Here is a 24,060-nt window from a genome sequence, read left to right on the forward strand (position 1 = left end):
GTCCTAATATCTTTTAACATAACTTTTGTTGCCTCATGTTCCTGAACACACACAGACACACATGAGAATGTTTGAAGGAAAAAAAAGTTTGAAAGCTGTTAAAATTTCAGTCTTTTTTATTTATTTATTTTTTACAGTTCATAAGACATTTTAGGTTAATTATAATGAGTAAATACACTGGCTAAATAAGTTGAGTGAAAAGCGAAAATAGTAAAACAAAAAAGACAGGATCATAGCAAAAAAAAAAAAAAATTAAACAGAACTCATGAGTGCATTTGTTGGACATTCTAAACATATATGAGAAACATTTCAAAATGTGCTACAATAAGGAGGATCCAGGAACAGCTTGGAAATCATCACAGCAAAGCGTGGCGTCAGTGAACTCTCCATAGAAACGACACGCCCACACCAGCGTCTGCTTTAGTGTTTGTCAGATAGTGAGTGAGTCTTTCAGCTTATCTGTAATTCTACAGCAGCAAACAAACTGAAGGTTTATATGACAGTTTTCAGAGAGGTATGGTCTCATTTTCTTTCTATTACTCGTGAAAGAAATATTTCTCTATTAAAAAAAAATTATAGAAAAAATGTTTGAATTTATAAATATACAACACACACAAAACTTTGTATGTGTTATGTGTTGCTTGTGGAAAGTTACTGACAACCAAAGATTCTCAAATTATGATAAAAAAAAACAATAAAAAAAAAAAAAAACAGACATATCAGAAAAAAGACCAGAAATCAGTGACGGACAGAAAGTAAGGCTGTGATTGAGTAAGACTGCTGTTAGAGTATGACAATCAGAGAGCAGCGCTATATAACGTCTAGAGGAGTTCATTTATTCCACTGTAAAACCCAACAAGTAACTTAACTCAAACCGTTTGAGTAAACAGATATCCTTAAAAACCTGACAAGTTAGGTTTACTCAAACCGTTTGAGGAAACCGATTGCCTTAAACCATTCAAGTTTTAAAACTTAACAGTTATGAGTACTCTGAACTTAATTCAGTTGAGTTCACTGAAAGAAGATATACATTGCAATTAAGTAATTAAGTGATTATGGAGTGATAATTGTGAATTAGTGATGAACAGCTGCTGTTAACAAACAGAATTACTGAAGAAAAGAGAAACACAAGAACTACAACTGACTTCAGACACAGCCTTAGATAAAATAAACTGAAATAAAATACATTAAATCTCTCAAGATCTGATTAAACAACCCCACAAACAGCATCACCAGCTCCACTTATTAATAACCAGACTGACTTTATTTCTGTCAGACGTCTACAGAAGATCTGATTGAGAATTAACTAAGGTTTAGATGTTGATTTATTGTTTCATTTGAAGTAACCATGTTAGAGATCAGTGTTTGCTTTAGTTGGGCTCTTGACCCTTGATTTCTGTCTTAGTTTTTTCTTTGGCTGTTGTAACCATTTGTTGTAACTCAAAAGCCCAGAGAAAATATCATCAGGTGTTTATACACACACTCACACTCTTAGAAGCTGCTTTTATCCAAAGCAACTTACAGTGCATTCAGATTAGCATTTTTTTTTTTTTTTTTTATCTAATCTGTACCTAGATGTTGGTTGTTATACTGTATATTGGTGGTGATAATAATCATTGATTATTGAACTGTTTGGAGTCTAATCTCTGATGAAATAGGTGTTGTGTAATTAGTTGGATTGATTACAGTAAAAGTGATTCTAGGAGCCAGTGGTTCTGTGATAATCAGTTAATATAAAGAATTTTACAAACAGTTTGGTTTTCTGTGGTGTCACTTAGTCACACACAGACATCAATAATCAGCATATGAACCTCAACAATGGTGACCATAAAAAAAAAAAAACATTGTTGAGGTTCATATTCTGATTATTGATGTCTGTTTGTGACTAGTTGACACCATAGAAGACTAAACTGTTTGGAAAGTCCTTTATATTAACTGATTATGAAAGAACCACTGACTTTTTGAATGGCTTTCATTGTAATCAACTGAACTAACTATAGAACACATATTTAGTAAGATTTTGAACTCTGAACAGCTCCATAATTGATGATTATCATCACCAATATGCTGTATAACAACCAATACCTGATCATATTTTCTCTGGTTTTTTTGAGTTATAACAAACATTTTTCAAAAACACATGGTTACAACGTCCAAAAAAAATAATCTAAGACAGAAATCAAGGGTGAAGGGCCCAACTAAAGCAAACACTGATCTCTAACATGGTTACTTCAAATGAAACAATAAATCAACATCTAAACCTTAGTTAATTCTCAATAAGATCTTCTGTAGACGTCTAAAAGACGAAATAAAGTCAGTCTGGTTACTAATAAGTGGAGCTGGTGATTCTGTTTGTTAACAGCAGCTGTTCATCACTAAAGCTCAATCAGCACTTAATTAATCACTTGATTACATAATTGCAAAGTTTTAAAACTTACATGGTTTAAGTAAAGGCAATCTGTTTACTCAAACGGTTTGAGTTACTGTGACTTGTCAGGTTTTACAGTGTGTATTTATTGAATACTGGTAAAAAATAAATAAAAAAAAAGTTTGCAATCACAAATAAATAAATAAATTTAAGCATAGCTTTATATACCATTATAATCAGTGGGCTATGTACAGTAAATGTAGAGAACATACTTCTACAGAACTCTGAGTGATCATGCACTTTCATAAATACCTATACATTCATTTCTATTCTGAAGGTGCAGGACCATGGTGGGAACATTAAATGAATTAGTCCAGCTGAGAGACTCTGGGTTCGGTCGACCCCGGCCTAGACATGGACTCAGACTCCTCTACTGGTTTGCCAATGAATGCGTTTCTTTTGAGAACAACAGCATGCTCTCTGAATGTGACCCAGCCGAGGGAGATTTTGGTTTTCACTATTTTCAGAACAGATACGACCAATATGGGAATAAACTTCTTCCAGACGAAGAGTTTCCTTACTATGTGGTTGGGAATCTAAATTCACCAGGAGCTGAAGATCTTCATGATTACGTCTCAGAGGACAAATATACTGACGAGCACAACAGCAACACGGATCGCATCATCGTCAGTCTTGATGAGGAGTGGTTTCATAGAGTTTATGTGACTCAACACCACGACCGATCAAACTACGATCCAAACGCCACTCACCGGATCTCCAGAGGCCTTCTCATGATCATCAGGAGAATGAGTTTATATGAGTTTCTGGTGGAGATGGGTTATTATTCATACATAGAGTATGTCCCACCAATGCCTGTCATTAATTACAGACCTCAAACTACAAACACAGTCAGTTCAGATTTCACTGCGGTCACTCAATCAGTCGGTCCTCCAGCACACAATGAGCCTCCTGCAGCACAGAACAATGACACCATAATCCAGTTAGATGATGACACGCCTATGCAAGGGCCCTCAGAGAACTTACCCAAGAAGAAGGGATTCTTTGAAAGATTCTGCACCATTCTTTAAAACAGGCCCAAATGAAATTACCATAAATTACCACAGGATGTGCATTACAGTGATTGTGGCTGGACTCGCTGGTCAGTTTCATGTTTCTCTGTCCATTGCCTACAGAGACAGTAGTAAATAATGAACATTAACATATTTTATCATCATCTTGCAACCATAAAGACTGCATTCACAAGCTGATCATCAATAATAATTTGAAGAATTCAAATGAACTTGTGCATGTGTGTTATAATGCAGCCTGTATCAGCTTAAAGTGGCTGTTTACATGCAACAAAATAATGTTTGTAATCGGATTGACAGCTCAATCGGACTGAAAAGCCTTCATGTAAACACCTTAATCGATACAACTGAGCTCGATCGGAATAAAATTTAGATTGGATTGAAAGGGGTGGTTTATTCCTTTTCTAATATGATTGAGAGTGCATGTAAATACTCGATTAGATTGAACCCCGAAACTGAAAGCACTGCGTGCAATGACGCAGAAATAGCGTAATGACGTATGACATGCAGAACGAACAGCTCTTCCTTTTAAATAAAGTGTTGTATAAATGCGTGTTCTGTCATTAAAAAAAAACTTTGCTTTCGTTCTGCAACAGTGTTGCCAAGTCCGCGGTTTTCCTGTGGAATTGGGCTACTTTAGCACTGTTTCCGTGGGTTGTTTTTCATGTCTGTGGGTTTAAGCAACCACAAGAACATGATATTTAGCCCCTAAAAGTGAATATTACCAGGGAAACCCCACCATAAAACATGTATTTACCCCCCAGAAAGCGATATGTACTGGGGGACCCGCTTCAAAACGCGATTGGGCTAGTTTTGAGTAGCAATTGGGCGGGTTTTGTTGTGAAAACCTGGCAACCCTGCTCGGCAACTGTGAAGTCGAGCAGGACAACCTCCCACCAGTCCTTGTTTTGGATTCTCATCCACAGGCTAGAGGTCTACACGGAGGACCCGGGACCCGACCTGGGATCCATACGGGTTCATGGCTATATTTTAACATTGTCTGTTTAACATTGTGTGTAATACCAGAGTCGTTTGGACTCAGAGAACACCTGGCAGTTATCAAAGTCAGTCAGCGCCATGCCTGTGTTGTTTTGTAACTTTCAACTTGTAAAATTAGGATGAGAAAAGTGTCGGTAATCTGAAATAAGGTGGGAAAACAAATGATGCAATGACTTTACCTTGACAACTGGCTTTTTTTATTTAGACAGCGGGACTTATTCCGCCATACTACGCTTTGCAGATTCTCTAATTTTTATAATAATATTACGAATGAACCGTCTTGTTAGCCCTATATCTACATTTTTTGCTCAGACTCGGCTCAGAGAGCACAGAGATGATAGCAAATAAGTACAGCTAACGTCTGTAGCAATGGCACTGGACGAGCAGTCGTTAATAGGCTATAATCCATGGGCAAACAGTCTAAATTATTATGCAAGTTGACTCGTGAAACAAAAAATGCAAAACTGCAAAGTCACATTTGTCATCCGTCACCGTGACAGCGTGGACTTGGACTTTTGAAGATGGAATAATGAGTGGATTAAGCATTTCAATTGGCAACAGAGGAATAACATGGATGGAACTTTCTTGGCAAGGAGGATTGTGTGCATCAGTCAGATGCAAGGGAGAAGGCTACTTACATTAGGCAAGACAAAAAGTTTAATTTTCGCAACTTGTTTATCATCTTGTTAATAGCAATTTGCTGTGGAATATGTGCCGATCGGGTCCAGTCGGGTCTGTATCTTCCCGGCTGGGTTCGGGTCCAGCTTTCAAATAATTGACGCTCTGTGTCAGTTCCGGGTAGTACATTTTTGACATATCTCGTTTCTGCACGGGCCCGGGTCCAACTTTCAAAATAATATACGGGTCCGGGTCAGTTCAGTGTAACACATTTACGGGTCTCTTCGGGTTCGGGTACGAGTTTTTGGACCCGTGTAGACCTCTACCACAGGCAACCCTTTTTGGGCATAGGGAGGGGCATTTTTACTGCATGATAAATATGAGCAGCACGGCACAGCGGTTATATGTACAGTTATCCATAAATGGATAAATATTAATTCTGCTATTAAAAACAAATAAAGAAACCATGTAGGAGACTGGTTATTATGTGCAAATTGTGAGAAACTCTATATTTGTGCAGTGTGCGCATGTCAAAAAAAAAAAATCAATTCCTATTTGAAGCTTGTGACATATCAACGCGCACATCAACCCGATCACTTTATTTAGTGTTCATATAAACACTACAATCAGATTCATCAATAGGAATGAGTTCAGTCTGATTTAACCAAAAATTGTGCATGGAAATGTAGCCATTGAGGTTTTACATTTACATTTACATTTAATCATTTAGCAGACGCTTTTATCCAAAGCGACTTACAAATGAGAACAGTAGAAACAATCAGATCAACGAGAGAACAACAACGGTATACAAGTGCTATGGCAAGTCTCAGTTAGTCTAGTACAGAACACGTAGCCAGGGTTTTTTTTTTTTTTTTTAAATATGATAGACAAGAAAAAGAAAAAGGTAAGTACTAGTATTAGTTGGTTAAGTGCAGGCGAAAAAGATGAGTCTTTAGATGTTTTTTGAAAATGAGTAAAGACTCAGCTGTTCGAATTGAGATCGGGAGGTCATTCCACCAGCTGGGCGCAGTCCAGGAAAAAGTCTGTGAGAGTGATTTTGAGAGTGGTTTTGGTGTGATTTTCTTACTGTTCCCTTTCTCACTGATCTGTAGTTTTTATGTGGACGTTTAGTGTGCACTTTTGAGGGTGCGTGAGACATCTGACCCAACATCTTCACAACTTGGAAATATGTGAAAATTCATTAACAGAATGACTGTGACAAGACACAGCCAATGCCATCGCTTTCACTTTACTTTAAATATTTTAACAATTAAACTACAACTTGCAATTTACAGTTTCCTATTGCTGCAACACTGACAGAGGAATCAAATGCATAAATAAAAGAAATCTCACTGAAACAGTTGCATTTATGTTCAAACTTTTGTCTATGTTCATCTACCATTAGTAAATGTTGCTCTTCAGTGGTGTTCAGAATTCAGTCCTTAATTAATTAATTAAATCAATATTTGATTACTTTCAGTCACATTCTGACCTGGGTAAAATTAAACCCAGATATATGGTGGCCGAGAGAGCTCAACGAAAACACATGCAAATTGAAAAAACACCAGCAATGAAGAAAACATCTTCATCAGTTTGACAACACAAGTGTTGCAAATCCTCACAACACACGCAAATTAAGAAACGCTGCAAATCCTCATAACACATGCATATTAAGAAACGCACTGCAAATCCTCACAACACATGCAAATTAAGAAACGCACTGCAAATCCTCACAACACATGCAAATTAAGAATTGTTGAAAATCCTCACAACACATGCAAATTAAAAACGCGCTGCAAATCCTCACAACACATGCAAATTAAAAACGCGCTGCAAATCCTCACAACACATGCAAATTAAGAAACGCACTGCAAATCCTCACGACACATGCGAATTAAGAAATGCGCTGCAAATCCTCACGACACATGCGAATTAAGAAACGCGCTGCAAATCCTCACAACACATGCGAATTAAGAAACGCTGCAAATCCTCACAACACATGCAAATTAAGAAACGCTGCAAATCCTCACAACACATGCAAATTAAGAAACGCGCTGCAAATCCTCACAACACATGCAAATTAAAAACGCGCTGCAAATCCTCACAACACATGCAAATTAAGAAACGCACTGCAAATCCTCACAACACATGCAAATTAAGAAACGTGCTGCAAATCCTGACACATGCAAATTAAGAAACGCGCTGCAAATCCTCACAACACATGCAAATTAACAAACGCGATGCAAATCCTCTCAACACATGCAAATTAAGAAACGCGATGCAAATCCTCTCAACACATGCAAATTAAGAAACGCGCTGCAAATCCTCACAACACATGCAAATTAAGAAATGCTGCAAATCATCACAACACATGCAAATTAAGAAATGCTGCAAATCCTCACAACACATGCAAATTAAGAAACGCGATGCAAATCCTCTCAACACATGCAAATTAAGAATCGCGCTGCAAATCCTCACAACACATGCAAATGAAGAAACGCTGCAAATCCTCACAACACATGCAAATTAAGAAACGCTGCAAATCCTCACAACACAAGCAAGTTAAGAATCGCGCTGCAAATCCTCACAACACATGCAAATTAAGAAACGCTGCAAATCCTCACAACACATGCAAATTAAGAAACACGCTTCAAATCCTCACAACACATGCAAATTAGCAAACATGCTGCAAATTAAGAAATGCCCTGCAAATCCTCACAACACATGCAAATTAGCAAACATGCTGCAAATTAAGAAACGCCCTGCAAATCCTCACAACACATGCAAATTAGCAAACATGCTGCAAATTAAGAAATGCCCTGCAAATCCTCACAACACATGCAAATTAACAAAAGCGCTGCCAATCCTCACAACACATGCAAAGTGAGAAACGTGCTGCAAATACTCACAACACATGCAAATTAACAAAAGCACGGCAAATCCTCACAACACTTGCAAATTACACTTGCTGGCAGCATGATAAGCGGGAAAATTACGCAGTGAAGTCTTTATCCAGTCATAAAAACTGAATTATGCGGAATGTCACGGAATTTCTCAAATTTTTAATTGGTTAATTAAAAGTAGGTCATTACACTTAAATCAAATCACGATATGGGCTAGTATTAGTTAAGCCGCAAAAGTCAATTTAAATATGAATCCTGCATGTTCTGTCTGTTAATGAATAGCGCAGAGGCGCGGTTCACACACACACACACACACACACTGAAGCACGCGTGATGCTCGCGGTGACTTCTGCGTCTGCACTCTCACTAAATGAGGATGTAGACACGTGAACATAATCTAAAGTATTGATATGTGATTTGATTGTTTATTATTTGACATTTTGATTTTTGTTTTGATTGTATCGTATTATATAATCAGAACTGTAAAGGTATTCACGGCAACCCGTCAAAATAAAAGTCCGGTTTGAAATAACGACAATAGGATGTACACAGCCTACTACTGTTACTACTACTAAAATGAAACAAACATAATTTTAAAATAATAATCACACAACATTTCTTCCATGTTTTAATTTTAATAGTAAATCCCCTTTGTTTGCCAAAAAAATAAAGTTTGCTTAATTTTCAATAATTCAACGATAAATGATGAAATTAATGTTTTATGCCTTCATTTGATAACCAGAAAAATGTAAATACACAACAGTGACTTTCTGAGGGGAAAAAAAATCATAGGGCTACTTTAAGAAAAAATGAAATGAATAAATTAAGTTGTGTTATGCATTCAAATAGTTAGACATGCTAAAACACAGAATTTGGTAACAATAACAAAATATAAAAAATATGGTGAGAAAAAATAAATAATGTATATTTTTGTTAAACTTTTAATAAATTGATGTGAAAATGTATATACTATTAAAAAGGAGTTGAGTAAAAGAAAAACATTTTTTTTTTTTTAGTGGAAATCAGTTAACTAAATAATAAACTTGACTGACTGCTACTTTATAGGGATATTATTTGTGTTGTTTATTATTTATTTTTATGTATACTTTTGATTTATTTTTATGTATTTATATATATATATATATACACACACACACACACACACACACACAACATTCCTATATAACATAAAATCATAATAAACAGGTGCAAAATTGATATAGCAGATATCATAAGAATCGTCATGAGAAGACCATTAGATACTAATGGACCCAAACCAAAGCACTGACCTTAAACAAGTGCAGGACAAATATAAATTACATTAATACTGTAAAAAGGTTTTAAAAAATGCTTAATGACTAATCACACCAACAACCACCACACACGTGTTCCAGGCCTGTACAGTAACAAACAACGAATTACAAATGAATGTTACGGGAATTATTCACACTCTGTGTAGAGAGGAATGAGGCGATGCAGAATACACGAAACAATCTGTAGCGGAGTCCAGGAACAGGGTACAGCCAACACAGGGAATCACAGGTAACATACGTAGCAACAAGTAGACCCGACAAATAAGAACTGAATGGACTAGGGCTTTTAAAGACAGGGTAGTTGGGGAAGAACAAGACACACCTGGGATCAAATTAACACAATCAATGGGAAAAACTGGCTCACAGGGAGCAAAAACACACACAGACAGGTCCATAACCCTGACATAACACCCCTCCTGGAAGGTGTGTCCTCGCACCGTGGCAACAACAGAGAGAGGCGTGGGTGGGAACTTGGGAGGAGGTTTCCGGAGGAGAGTGGATATCCGGGGGAGGCCAGCAGACAGAGACCAGGGGGGCGACGAAGGAGGGAGGAGCCAGGGAGGAACCAGGAGGGACCCAGAGCAGGAGGAGCACAGCAGGACTTAGGCCACAGCCATAACAGCGGCCAACGGTGGGAGGAGCCATGGAGGAGGGATGGCCGCCGACTCCAGGGGGCCGGCCAACGGCGGTGGAGCAGGTGGAGGAGGAGCCTGAGATGGAGACGGAGAGCCAATGAGCCAGGGGGATGCCGAGGATTCGGGGGGCCAGGGTGGAGCCGAGGGCTCTGGCGACCGAGGCAGAGGCAGAGATCCGGAGATCCATGGCGGAACCAGAGCAACTAAGGACCAAGGTGGAGCTGGCGGGAGGAAGGAGCCCAATGGAGCTGGTGGGACAGAGTGATGAGGTGCAGCCAGAGGAGAGGAGTCCAGAGGAAATGGCGAGTCGACACCCAACCAAGGCGGAGCCCGAAGGACGAGGGAGCCCGGTGGAGCTGATGGATCAACAGGTGACAGTGAAGACGAGGGAGCTAGGAGCCGAGGTGGAGCCAGTGGGTCTACGGGCCGAGGCAGAGTCTGGGCCTCGGAGGCTGGAGGCAAAGGTGAGGGATACTCTGACCCCGGTGATGCTGGTGGATGTGATTGAGGCAGGGCTCACACTGTGTCGTATCTGTCGTATCTGCAAGCAGAGGGGCTGCCAGAGGACAGCAGTAGAAGAGGCTAGAGCGGGTAGGAGGGCGGGCATTTTCGAGGAGCGGGCACTGGAGGGCGCATTCTAGGAGCAGGCACTGGAGGGTGATCTGAATTAGATTGGGGGTTTGGAGCCCTCCCCTGTTTTTTTGTTTTAACGCTGCGCCTTACTCATACTCAGCTCACCCTCAGCCGCGATGCAGGGGGCGGAGCTCCTCTCAGTGCTCACACCATCCGCAGCTTTCTCCCTCGTGGTGAGCTCTGTAGCCAGCTCTCATACTTGGTCTGACGGGTTGGGCTCAACTTCCGGGGCGATCCTCTGCTCAGTCGATTGGCTTTGCTCTGGCTCGCGGCGGAAAATGGCTCTCCGTCAACAGTACGTTCAGGCTGATGCTCTGTACTGTGGGGAGAGGGTGGGCTGGGCTCTGGGTAAGGAGTGGTACTGGCGATAAACTCCTTAGAACCGTTGGGGAATGGAAATCCATTTCTCACCAGTCTCCACTCCACAAAGGTGGGGATATTTGCTCGAGGACTGTCCTCAGATGACAGCGCCTTGTCCAGGTAGTTGGTGAGGCTTGCCAGGACCAGGAACGGTCTGGTGTGGCCTCAAACGATTTCTAGGAGGTATTCCGGGTGAAGGAGGGGATCCATGGAACACAACGGAAAGAAAAACACTGGGAGGAAAACAGAAACAAAGCAGAGGGGAAACTGCAATAAACTGTTGTAGGGAGACAAATGGGAGACAAAAACTGGGTCACAGGGAGCAAAAACACACACACAGACAGGTCCATAACCCTGACATTTATAGACTATAACGAACCTAATGATATTAATTTAAAGATAAACCCAAAGCCGACTACCTCACAGACAGAACAAACTCTATACTTTGAATATATTTTAGTGATGGTGTGAGAAGTCCAGATCTGTGTATAAATGCACAGCTTTTATCATCCAGCTCTGAGATTCTTTACCTGACAGACCTGAGAATGACTTTGTGAATCTTTCCACAGTTCAGTCAGTTTATCAAACACAAGCTGTAATGAATAATCCAGTCAAATGTGAGTCCAGTGTGGGTGGATGTCAGTGTTTAGTGAACTCTGATCTAGTGGCCCACTACAAACACACTATACATGTTAGCTGGGTCATTTCCTGAGGTTCTCTGGTAAAATAGCTGTTCCAATACATCTGCATACAGAAACAATGCTTTTAATGATGGAGTTTATTAAATAATAGTTTATTTATTCTTTTTTACATAAATGTTTTAAGCATTTTGATTTGTTTCATTATTCATCAACATTACGTACTCAAAATCACTTAAATGTGTATTAATGAAGTTTCTCTAATAGCTTGCTATTAAGTCTAACTTAACTCAAAAGGTCACGGGTTCGAGTCTCAGTCCCGGCAGGGATTATAGGTGGGGGAAATGAATGACCAACACTCTCTTTCTCCATTAATACCATGACTGAGGTGATACCCTTGAGCAAGGCACGGAACCCCCAACTGCTCCGGGTGCGTGTGTTCACTACTCACTGCTGTGTGTGTGCACTTGGATGGGTTAAATGCACAGCACAAATTCCAAGTGTGCGAAACCATACTTGGCATATTTAAGCATGTAGTTGTACTGAATATGACCATGTATTTCTAATAATATCTGTTGATAAAGACCTTGATTGAAAGTTTTTTTTTTTATCTTGTCTATGTCAGGTGGTTATTCTCCTCCACATTCTGCATTAAAATAGAGTTGCACATAAGGTATGCTTATATTAGCAAATAATTTATAATGGTTGAAATGGTTTGATAACAGTATTTCATTATGCTGCCCCCATTAGGGCAAAAAAAATGTGTTATAGTGAACATTTTGTGGTTTGTGGATGCTTAGAATGTAAAATGTACAGGTATGTAATTGTGACTTTCAGCTTTGCATGTAAACGTTCAGAACTGAAATGATACTTTTATTTGCACATGCATTTGCATCCAAAATTTAGTTTATGGTCCACCATGTCCTCCAGATTCAGCAATAAATCCACAGGATCCAGAGTTTTCAAGATCAAGAGCAACAAGACTGCCCATAGATTGCAAAATCCAATAGTTTACCTTAGATATAATTAGCTATCTTTACTCAGTTGTTATACTTACTAGGTTTTATTAAGTTACAGCTTATCTCAAGGCAAATAAAACAATTTACTTATTGCTTTGAGAGATGCTTACTTAGCATACTTACTTACAAGGAACCAATGACATTAATACACTTGTGAGAGGCAGCAGTGCACTAATAAACAGAAGAAGAAAAAGAAAAAGAAAAATAGTTTTTGAGGTGGGGCAATTCTTAATAAACTTTTCACTCATTTCCTCCACTTCTGCAGTTCTCTTTCTCTAGTTGCATTCACTTGTTTACCAAAGTCATCTTGAATATTAAATTGTCAATAAAATAGAAAAATTGAGAGAACATCACATAAGCTGACTTCATAAACTGATGTTGATTTTCCTAAAAAACATTTTTGTTTGAACTCACCATTATAGTGATTAGTGCTCTCTCTTTGGTTGGGCACTTGGAACTTCATTTATATTATTATAATTCTCTTCCTATTGACGCAACAATGCAACATTAAATCACGGTTATTTGGTTTCAAAGAAAGGGAAGTAATAAATAGGTTGCTTTCAGAAGGTGACCTAACTTCTAATTATATAATTTGCTACTGCATGTTTCACGTTGATTAACAATCTTTTACAGTTTTATTGTTTTTCATAAACACCTTCTGAAGCTTTTATTTGGGTTGATATAATCCTTCAGTATTTGTGGCAATATCTTGCAATCGACCATGCTTGAATCACACAACATTCAGCACACCAAACAATGGTAACAATTCAATTAATTTTATTAATTGTAACAATAACAATTTTATTTGCTCTTTTTGTTGTGCAACTACTGACACAAGACAGCAAATACAAGTGAAAAATGTAAAAAACAACAGCGGTAAAGCAAATACAATTGAAAAATTAAAAAAACAACAGCAGTAAAACAGAGCAATTGCATCATTTATTCATGCCGCAATGCACTCTGGGAGTTAGTAATTCTGAGTAGCTATAATAAGTCAAATATAAACCTAAAGTAAATTATCAAGTACTCCCTACAGATCTTTTTTAGTTACTAGAACTCTTTGTAAGTGAACTATACTAACTAAGCATTTGTCAGTACAACATATTATTCCTATTTCACTTTACTTAGTTTTATTAAGGCAATCGGTTTGCATGCTTTTTTTAAGTAACGTATGGTTGGGGCATTTACATTTCTGTGATTAGCAGTTCATTTACAGATTCAGCCTTTCTTGTTCACACTGCTGATTTTTATCTCAAACTCTTTCTTGCAGTTACTCCTGTCAAATTCAGACTGTACACATTCCATGTTTTTAGTCATCATTTGAAATGTTTGACTCCTCTGATCTGAACATTGCAATTTCTTTTTAAGATTCACATCTATACCTTCTAAATAATCTCCTCAGACCAGCAAATTCTCACAGACATGAAACTGTCACAGAGATGAGAGCAGATTTTGGGTTATACTATACAAACAATTCTCCTTGCCTCAGTATTTGGACTTGGGATTTGATATGGATTAATCAATATTAATCATGCTGCCTGCTTTGGCTTGAACTGATTTGCTGAAATTAAAACATGGACTATAATAGGTGAATGCTAGCCAGTGAGATTGCTACTTGTGCATTAGTTCCACCCACTAGAGAAAGAACCACCAGTACCTTCTTCTTGTTCTTAAAGGCTGAATAATTCGAATCCAACTCAGATATTTTGGCATTAAAAAACACAAAGAATATAATTTTCATGCAGCACGTCAATTCTATGTGGTATGAAGGACATTTTCTCTCTCTTTGTGTTTGTGAGAGAAACACAGATTCAGCAAATGTACTATAGCTACAGCTTCTGGTTAGTCAAGGTCTTTACTGGTTCAATAAGGCAAAGGTCATTTAAAAATTAGACATGGCAATAAGATGAAAGTTCACAAATCTACATGTGGAATAAATATTCACAAATGATCTCTGTTTCCAAACCTCTGTTTTAGTCTGATAAAAAGACACGAGTTCAAATCAACCTTAAATCCAGCATAGAGGGGTTCAGTGAATGTGGTGTTGAATGTGTGTAAGTGTGTGAGTGTGTGTGTGTCAGAGACACTGTAGAAGGACAGAGTGCCGGCCGACCAGTCCAGATACACTCCTACTCTCTTAGAGGATAGATGGTCTATCGTGTTTGTTTGCTTCTTATCATGACAGGCAGTGTATCTCCCTTGAAAGTAGTTTAGACTCCAGGATTTGTCATTGTATCCAAACCAAGACTCTCTCATTTTTTTCCTGTTGATTCCTTTGTATGTCACTGATATATTAGCAGTATATCCACTCCATTCAGCCTCCCAGTAATGGCGTCCAGTCAGACTCTCAACACACAGAACCTGATCACAGAGCTCAAATCTCTCTGGATGATCAGGATACGGCTGGCGCTGTAGCATATACGTGATCTTTCTGTTCTCCTCAGACAGCATGAGTTTAGTATTTGCTGTGTTTGGATCCAGTGTGAGATCACAGGCCCCTGAACACAAGAGGAGAGATAAAATAAGAACACCAATAAGAGCAATTCATCAATCAGTGTAAGGAAATAACTTTCTCAGGGCCAATATTTGCCCAATGGAACTGATTTAGAGGGACATTTTACCTTTGTATGTGTATTTTTTAAAATAATTTTTTAATATAATTTTTATTATAACATTTTTTATCATTTATAATTATAATTATGTAAGGCCGCTTTGATTTCCTTGTGAAGCCAAAACTCAGGATATATTTTCTCTAATTGATGTACTCTCATTGTTAATTTATTGAATTTATTCTGTTTGATTAATGTTTGATTATGCCTGGCAAAATAAATGTTAATATTTGATTTATTCTGGGTTCTTCTGAAATCATTATTTCTAGTAGATTAAAGTGCATTTCCGCAAATTGGCATCCAGGATAGATCATGCCAAAGTACCAATGAATGGAGTAGGGGGCACATCATCCAGGACCTTCTGATGTCTGACTATTACTGACTTAGTAAGTTGCAGTTTCGTGATTCTAAAAAGAAAATAAAAAAATAAATAAATACACTTTTATGTACAAGCAGGGAGCGGCCTACTCCAAGGTATCATAATCACCCTGCATCCTCTGACGAAGATCAGAAATGGCGAGTTTGTGTCCGTGATTTCACTTACGGCCGAGTTAATTTCTATGCAACACCGGGTCCTTAATGAACAAATAATTTAAAGTATGGGATTTCCAGAATAATTTAGTATCTAAATTAATACATAATCGATATTTGTGATCAGGTTTTATTAGAAATACATCCTAAAATTAAAGAATCTGTCACGATCTGCAGCTGGAGTGCCTATGAACTCCACCAGAGGGCACTCCACCTCTGACTCTTGCCAATCTACCCCAGACTTCAGTTCCCATAATTCTTTGCTGGACTCATCATCATTGATTGCCTTCACCTGTATCTCATTACCTCATCAGTCTCACCCTATTTATATAGTATGGTTATCCATTCATTTATTGCTCAGTATTACTAACGTGTTGCATTCTCATGTTTCCTGTGTTTTCCTTGTTCCTTGTTGCCTTGCTTTGCCTTGTTTTTGACCCTGGACTGTTTCCTTGTTTTGATCATTTGCTTCCTGCCCTGACCATTGCCTGTTTATTGGATTACTCTTTTGTCTGCCCTGGATTATACCTGTTTGCTGTTGTTTGATCCTGCCTGTTTTGACCACTCCAAAATTATCTAGTAAAGAGTAGGGCTCCAATACTATGACAAATCATTATGGCTGATTATTGATTGTCATATTGTAATAATGATTATTAATGCTTATTAAAGAAACACATTGAAAACTTTTTTGGTCGCACTTTGTTTTAAGGTCCAGTTCTCACTATTAACTAACTATTATCTATGACGTTTGCCTCAGTAAACTCTTAATTTGCTGCTTATTAATAGTTAGTGAATTTATAAATTAATTAATGCATTATTTATAAATGTGAGCAGATCTAAAGGCCATGCAACAATCAACACTTTTCATTCATTTTTCACATTTCACTTAATAGATTTAGTGCATGGTCATTTTTGTCTCCTAATCATGAATTTCTGCATTTCTGACCCTGCCATGAAGATTCTGTGTGTTTAAACCTACATCTTTGTGGTCCTGCTGTCATTCTGATCTCTCCTCCATGCTCCACACTATAAACACACAAACACACATTTGAACTTCATCTCTCTCATGTTGATAGTCAGGACAGCTATTACAAACAGTATTATTTAGTACAGTACAGTTTACAATTTTATTATTAACTGTTAATCATACACAGTATTTTGCACCACAGTATCATCTGACTAAAAGACTCATAAAGCTTTAAAATACCAGTAAAGAAATGTTTATAAAGGGATTTTTTAGTCAGAGAACTCTTTATGTATTATATTACCTATTATCACAATTTTCCAGATGTCCCCCTACACACAGTACAATATGTCAGCATTAGTGTTTGACATACTTGAGTTTCTCCAGTTTATAGTTTGGATCCTGCAGTTTATGGTTGAGCAGCTGGACTCCTGATTGTCCTGGGTGATTGTAGCTCAGATCCAGCTCTCTAAGGTGTGAGGGGTTTGAACTCAGAGCTAAAGACAAATAACCACAGCCTTCCTCCGTCACCATACAGCCAGACAACCTACAGACACACACAGATCAGCTACAGACAGATGGTGTTTCCCTGCCTGTGGCCTGAGATTCAAGATGGCGCCGTGATGTACACCAGAATATTGAGTCTCTGTCAAACTATGAGAAACTGCCCATGTTACTAGGGGAATGTATGAGTGATCCAGCTTGAGTTTGTCTCCTGCACACTTTATTAACATTCTTTTTTATTTTATTGTATAACTTATTTAATTTTATTACTCTTATTTACTTCTACTTGTGAACCTATTATATTTTTATACTTCAATTATTGTTTTTGTTCTTTTTTATGTTAGTTTGCACTACTCTTTTCATGCACTGTTTTGATTGTATGCAGCAATGCTGTATTGTTTTGGGGAGAGGAGAGAGAGAGAGAGAGAGAGAGAGAGTTTTCTGTGAGGGGTAGGTTTAGGGGTTAGGTTTATGGGATAGAAAATACAGTTTGTACAGTATAAAAAACCATTACACTTATGAAGAGTCCCTGTCAACCACATATGCCAATGTGTTTGTGTGTGTGTGTGTGTGTGTGTGTGTGTGTGTGTGTGTGTGTGTGTGTGTGTGTCTTTAATGTATTTGTAAACACTTTAAGGGACAGTGAATATGAATGCAATTAATGTTCCATAAAGTTTGGTTTAGAGCACTTAATGTCATTTTCTCATTGTTCATGACCTAATCTAAAGTGAGAACTATTCACTCCTTATTACAAATTAAAAATACCTTTACTATGAGCTAATTAAACAATAATAATTATGTTAATTACAGTGATAATGAATGAAGAACTCAAGAATTTGTATAGAGTCTATTTATGTAATAACTTAAGTTTAAAACTGGGAATTAACTATAAACTAAAAGTTTGTTAATGATTTATAAATACTTTGTAAGTGTATGCTTATTATAAAGTGTTACCCATTTAACTATATTTGTACTTTAGTGACCTGGAGTTATATTATGGGGAAGATTGGTAAACTGCACTCAGCTGCACCTGTACTATAGCAGACTAAATGTATACTTTATTTAAATGTAACTGTACTGATGTGTACTAAAGTTCTACAGTGTAGTGTACAATATAAAATGATTGTACTATACAACTGCACTTCTGTTAAATACTAAATGTTAAATACTGCAGGTTTATTTTTCATAAGGGGCGTAGTTGTACCATGTTGCTTTCAACCCCTGCCAGACCAGTTAAAACCCTCTTTAAATACCTCAGCATCTCCAGCTGACAGTTTGGACTCTTCAGTCCATCAGAGAGCAGCTTCACTCCTGAATCCTGCAGGTCATTGTTACTCAGATCCACTTCTCTCAGGACAGAGCTTGAGGATTGTAGAGCTGATGACAAACTCTCACAACACTGAGCAGTGAGATTACAGGACTGTAGCCTGTGTGGAGAACAAAACAAACAGTGACACAATGTTTATTAAGCAGGTTTTATAATCTGGAGTATAGAAAAAAACTGTAGTGATGTAATAGAAGCGAATCTAGAACCATCGGTTTTATCCTGTGATTATTCAGTTTTTTTTTTTTTTTAAAGTAAGGCTAAATTAAAAGAGCATTCATTAGTTTAAATTTGTGTTTCAATAATTTAGCTCTTCATAAAACATCACTCTTGGCCAATTCAGTTCATTGTCCCAAATGTTTGCAAACATTGTTTTTGAAAAGACACCATAAATAAACACATAATACAAAATAATACAATTGCATGAAAACATGAACTAAACACAGAAATGAATAAATAAAATATGTTAGGGAATCCAGACTCAGTGTGAGTGTCCTTAATGTGAGATTTATTCACAGCAATGAGCAAACACACAGATGAGTAAATCGTAGCAACACAACACACAATAATGCAGGATGAGTAATGGCAGTCTGTTTCTGTAGGGCTATGGATTTCCTAGATGAGAGGGGCAAAATGTACAGTGAAGAGGAAGTGAGACAGTACAGCTAAAAATCATGTGGACAAGCCAGAGGGCTACTGTAGAAATGTTTTGTGGAAAGTTGGGACCAAAATAGAACTTTTTGTTTTAAATGATGAGCATTGTGTTTGGAGAAAAGGACACACTGCATTCCACCATAAGAACCTCATCCCATCTGTGAAACATGGTGGTAGTAGTATCATGGTTTGGGCCTGTTTTGCTGCATCTGGACCAGAACGAATTGCCATTATTGATGGAACAATGAATTCTGAATTATACCAGCAAATTCTAAAGGAAAATGAACTGAGAACTGAGACTGAAAAGAAAGTGGGTCATGCGGCAAGACAACGTATACAAGTCATTCTACCAAAGAATGGTTAAAGAAGAACAAGGTTAATGCTTTGGTATGGCCAAGTCAAAATGGCCAAGTCATGTTGTGGATGGAGCTGAAGCAAGGAGTTCATAGGAGGAAACCAACCAACATCACAAAGTTGAAGCAGTTCTGTACTGAGGAATGGGCTAAAACTTCTTCAAGATGTTGTGCAAGACTGATCAGCAAGTCAAGTCAAGTCACCTTTATTTATATAGTGCTTTAAACAAAAAAGATTGCATCAAAGCAACTGTTAATTAGGAAAACAGTGTGTCAATAATGCAAAATGACAGTTAAAGGCAGTTCATCATTGAATTCAGTGATGCCATCATGCAGCTCAGTTCAGTTTAAATAGTATCTGTGCAATAATTTGCAATCAAGTCAACGATATCACTGTAAATGAAGTGTCCCCAACTAAACAAGCCAGAGGCGACAGCGGCAAGGAACCAAAACTCCATCGGTGACAGAATGGAGAAAAAACCTTGGGAGAAACCAGGCTCAGTCGGAGTTACAAGATACTTTATCTGGAGTTATTGCAAAAAGGGGTCACACCACATACTGAAAGCAAAGATGCACATACTTTTGCAATGCACAGATATGTAACAATGTATGCGTATATATGTATATTTTTGCCTCATTTGTTTGATTGGATTCTCTTTGTCTACTTTCAGGACTTGTGTGAAAATTTTATGATGATTTGGGTCATATTTACTGTATGCAGAAATATAGAAAATTGTAAAAGGTTCACAAGCTTTCAAGCAGCACAGTACATAAAGGCTTTAAGTAAAGTGTAACTGAAACTTCTTTAGAAAAAAAAAAGAACTTTAATTGTATACGTATACACAAATGTAACCATGACTTACAGAGCTCGTCTGGTGTTTTTGGTCACTGGCATCAGTCTCATCAGTGCTTCATCAGATCTACCATATTCCTGAAGTTCAAACTTCTCCTGAGTCTCTTCTGACCTCAGGAGCACAAACACCAGAGCTGACCACTGAGCAGAGGAGAGATTCTGTGTTGAAATATTCCCTAATCTCAAATTCTTCTGGATTTCCTCAGCAAAGTCATCTTTCAGTTCACTCAGACAATGGAAGAGATTGATGATCTTCTCTACTGATTTCTCCACCTCTATTGTATTTTTTATATAGTCAGCAGTGTAATTGACATTCTCTGTTTTCAGTTGCAATCTCGGCAAAAGTTCCTTCAGGTAAATTTGATTGGACTCAAGTGATAGACCCAGCAGGAACTGGAGGAAAAGGTCCAGGTACCCGGTCTCACTTTGTAAAGCCTTGTTGACTGCAGCTTTATGAACATCAAATAATGATGTTTTGGAGAGTTTCCATTTCAGTTTGTCTATCCAGAATTGAAGACAGGCATTTCTTTCATAGCATTTATATTGGAAAAACACGTAGAGAGCAGCAAGGAACTCCTGGACGCTGATATGTATGAAGCTGTAAACCTTTCTCTCTGAAAGAGAGCTTCCCATCTGGAAGATCTGAGTGCATAACCCAGATAACACTGACCCTTCACTGACATGTAGTCCGCACTCCTCTATATCTTCTTTGTAGAAAATCATATTTCCTTTCTGTAGCTGTTTAAAGGCCAGTTTACCAAGCTTCAGAATAATCTGATCATAACCCTTGGCTTTGGATTTAAGTTGAGGATTTTCAAGGGTTTTTTTTTCCATCTTTTGCTTCTGAGAAAGTAAGAAGTTTGTGTACATCTCTGTGAGAGTTGTGGGAGTTTTGTCATTGCTCTCTCGAGCCAGCAGAGGCTGAAGAACAGTGAGAGAGATCCAGCAGAAGACGGGGATTTGGCACATGGTGTACAGACTCCTGGAGTTCCTGATGTGACGGATGATGTTTCCAGCAACCTCAGGACTGCTGTTTTTGATGAAGTATTGCTCTTTTTGCTCATTGCTGAATCCTCGCACTTCTGTCACCTGATCAATGTAGTCTCGGGGTATTAGGCCTGCTGCTGCTGGTCTCGATGTGATCCAGATGAGAGCAGAAGGAAGCAGATCTGATTCAATCAAGTTTGTAATGATCTTACTCACTGTCGTTTTCTTATGGATATCTCTAAATCCATCATTCTCATGAAATCTCAAAGGGAAGCAACATTCATCCAGCCCATCAAAAATGAACATGACCTTACTGTCATCTTCAGGAAGAGAGGGCAGTTCAGTAAAGCAGCATTCATGAAGCAGTTCCATGAGATTGCACTGTTTTTTAATCATATTCAGTCTACGGAATGGGAGTGGAAATATGAAGAGTATGTCCTGATTTTCTCTTCCTTCAGCCCAGTCAAGGATGAATTTGTTAACAATGACTGTTTTTCCCACCCCTGCGATTCCCATTGTCAGTATTTTTCTATTTTGTCGACCCATACGGTCTTTGAGCATGTCATTGCACCGGATTGGCATCTCCTTGGCAGTAAATCTGTTGAGATTTGATTCGATCTGTCTCACCTCATGGCTATGCAGTATTCCTCCAGTCTCTTTCTCAACCACATATAGATCAGTGTAAATATCATTCAGGTACTCCTTACGACCTGTGTGAGAATTACCAACCAATATCTGCTTGTACTTATGTTGTAACATGTTCTTCACTGTGAGGCTAATTTTTCTGTAAAGATGACAACCAGCTTTATGGTCCTCTGCAGTTGAGCCTTTGAGAAAAAGGACCAGACAGCAAATGGTAAGCAAATTATTTTGTAATAAACCTGGTCTATGATTTCCTGTACTGTAGTATGTGTGAGTGATGAAAAGCCAGGTCAAGTCACCTTTATTTATATAGCACTTTATATAATACAGATTGTTTGCAGCTTTGCAGGAATAAACAGAAAAATGTTCATTATTGGTTCAGTTATCAGTTCATTAGTGTCATTGTTCAGCTGAGGTCAGTTCGGTGTTGATTCAATTTAGGGGGGCAGTTGTGGCCTAATAGTTAGAGAGTTGTAACCCAAAGGTCATAGGTTCGAGTCTCAGTACATATATATATACATCCTGAAGAAAGCAATCCTGCAGATATTAGCTCCAACTTTAATCAAACACAAAGCAATCAAGGGCTTCAGGATTACTAGAAACTTACAGGCAGGTGAGTTTGATTAAGAGTGCAGCTAAACTGAGAAGGCCAGAGTTGAGAACTCTTGTCCTAAAGCAATCATTGGATTTTGTCGGTAATCATGCCCTGACAATACACATTTTGTTACAGTGCCACCTACTGGTTAAAAGTAACGAGCCATTGTATTACACAATAGGTAGCATTTATTAACTAACCATTGAACTAACACTTGGCATGATAACAACTGTTTCACACATACTCCATTTGCAGTTCATATGCAGTCTAGAAGCAGTACAGGCTTGCTGATGTGTTTGCGGTGTGTTATGGTGTGGTTGTAGAGACCGAATGATTACCAGTTTGACGATGAATCATGATAAAATTCCCCACGGTTAGTATTACCATTTCATATTTCAATTATCATTAAAACTGTATTCAATTACTGCGATTTCAACAATTCAGGATAAATACAGGTGCTGGTCATATAATTACAATATCATCAAAAAGTTGATTTATTTCACTAGTTCCATTCAAAAAAGTGAAACTTGTATATTATATTCATTCATTACACACAGACTGATATATTTCAAATTTTTATTTCTTTTAATTTTTATGATTATAACTGACAACTAAGGAAAATCCCAAATTCAGTCTCTCAGAAAATTAGAATATTACTTAAGACCAATACTAAGAAATGATTTTTAGAAATCTTGGCCAACTAAAAAGTATAAAAATGAAAAGTATGAGCATTTACAGCACTCAATACATAGTTGGGGCTCCTTTTGCCTGAATAACTGCAGCAATGCGGCGTGGCATGGAGTCGATCAGTCTGTGGCACTGCTCAGGTGTTATGAGAGCCCAGGTTGCTCTGATAGTGGCCTTCAGCTCTTCTACATTCTTGGGTCTGGCATATCACATCTTCCTCTTCACATCTTCCTCTTCCACCTATTAAGCAATATAAGGGGCTGCATAGGGCCCCGTGGCCACCAGGGGGGCCACAACACTGCGCTGAATAAAATAATAAATATGAATAAAAATGCAAGTTCACTCTCTGACAGCAGGTGGCGCTTTAGGAACAGCAGAAATACAGCCGTTACCATGGTTACCCCTCTACACAAAGCAGCCCAGCTCACCTCCTGACACCTGCTTGTTTGTCATGGAGGAAGTCAGACAATATTTACATGTTTTCAAAAAGCCTTTCAGATTCTTTATTCACTTTGGTGTTTATCAAATAACACCAAAAATGTAAATATGCCATATCTTTATTTGTTTACACTTATACATTTTTTTCATTTTAATCAGAAATAAAACACGCCAGGCCAGAAAAGATATTATTCTGTATTTTTATTGATAATAATAATAATAATAATAATAATAATAATAATAATAATAAATTATTCTCTTTACTTTTCATAATTATGCTTTATTCTTGGTTTATTCTCGTGTGTTCTTGCTTTATTAGCATTAATCTCACTAAATGTTAATTTT

At 37.9% G+C, this 24,060-nt stretch overlaps 2 protein-coding genes across 2 annotated transcripts; one reads left to right on the top strand and one right to left on the bottom strand.

Annotated features, from left to right (window-relative positions):
• Positions 1–388: 388 nt before the first annotated feature.
• Positions 389–5,607, top strand: LOC109053286. The gene is made up of 2 exons (XM_019070701.2): positions 389–514; positions 2,706–5,607. The coding sequence occupies exon 2, from the start codon at positions 2,716–2,718 to the stop codon at positions 3,454–3,456; it is 741 nt and encodes a 246-aa protein (XP_018926246.2). The 5' UTR covers positions 389–514; positions 2,706–2,715; the 3' UTR covers positions 3,457–5,607.
• Positions 5,608–13,452: 7,845 nt separating this feature from the next.
• On the bottom strand, positions 13,453–22,177 carry LOC109061915 (NLR family CARD domain-containing protein 3-like). The gene is made up of 5 exons (XM_042765746.1): positions 20,377–22,177; positions 18,436–18,609; positions 17,052–17,225; positions 16,694–16,740; positions 13,453–15,072 (listed from the first exon to the last, which is right to left on the bottom strand). Exons 1-5 carry the CDS (start codon positions 22,110–22,112, stop codon positions 14,516–14,518), a joined length of 2,688 nt encoding a protein of 895 aa, XP_042621680.1. The 5' UTR covers positions 22,113–22,177; the 3' UTR covers positions 13,453–14,515.
• Positions 22,178–24,060: the final 1,883 nt, after the last annotated feature.

This window comes from Cyprinus carpio, chromosome A1 (assembly GCF_018340385.1).
Source record: "Cyprinus carpio isolate SPL01 chromosome A1, ASM1834038v1, whole genome shotgun sequence".
NCBI classification, from domain to species: Eukaryota; Metazoa; Chordata; class Actinopteri; order Cypriniformes; family Cyprinidae; genus Cyprinus; species Cyprinus carpio.

What these genes read in the sequence shown, in the direction of transcription:
- LOC109053286 (XM_019070701.2), top strand. Translation starts at nt 2,716, where the DNA reads ATGGTGGGAACATTAAATGAATTAGTCCAGCTGAGAGACTCTGGGTTC.
- LOC109061915 (XM_042765746.1), bottom strand. Translation starts at nt 22,112, where the DNA reads ATGTTACAACATAAGTACAAGCAGATATTGGTTGGTAATTCTCACACA. An exon ending in TATAAACTGGAGAAACTCAA is followed by an intron (nt 16,741 to 17,051) that starts GTATGTCAAACA and finishes GTGTGTTTATAG; the next exon opens with TGTGGAGCATGGAGGAGAGA. An exon ending in GACAGCAGGACCACAAAGAT is followed by an intron (nt 15,073 to 16,693) that starts GTAGGTTTAAAC and finishes TCTTGTGTTCAG; the next exon opens with GGGCCTGTGATCTCACACTG.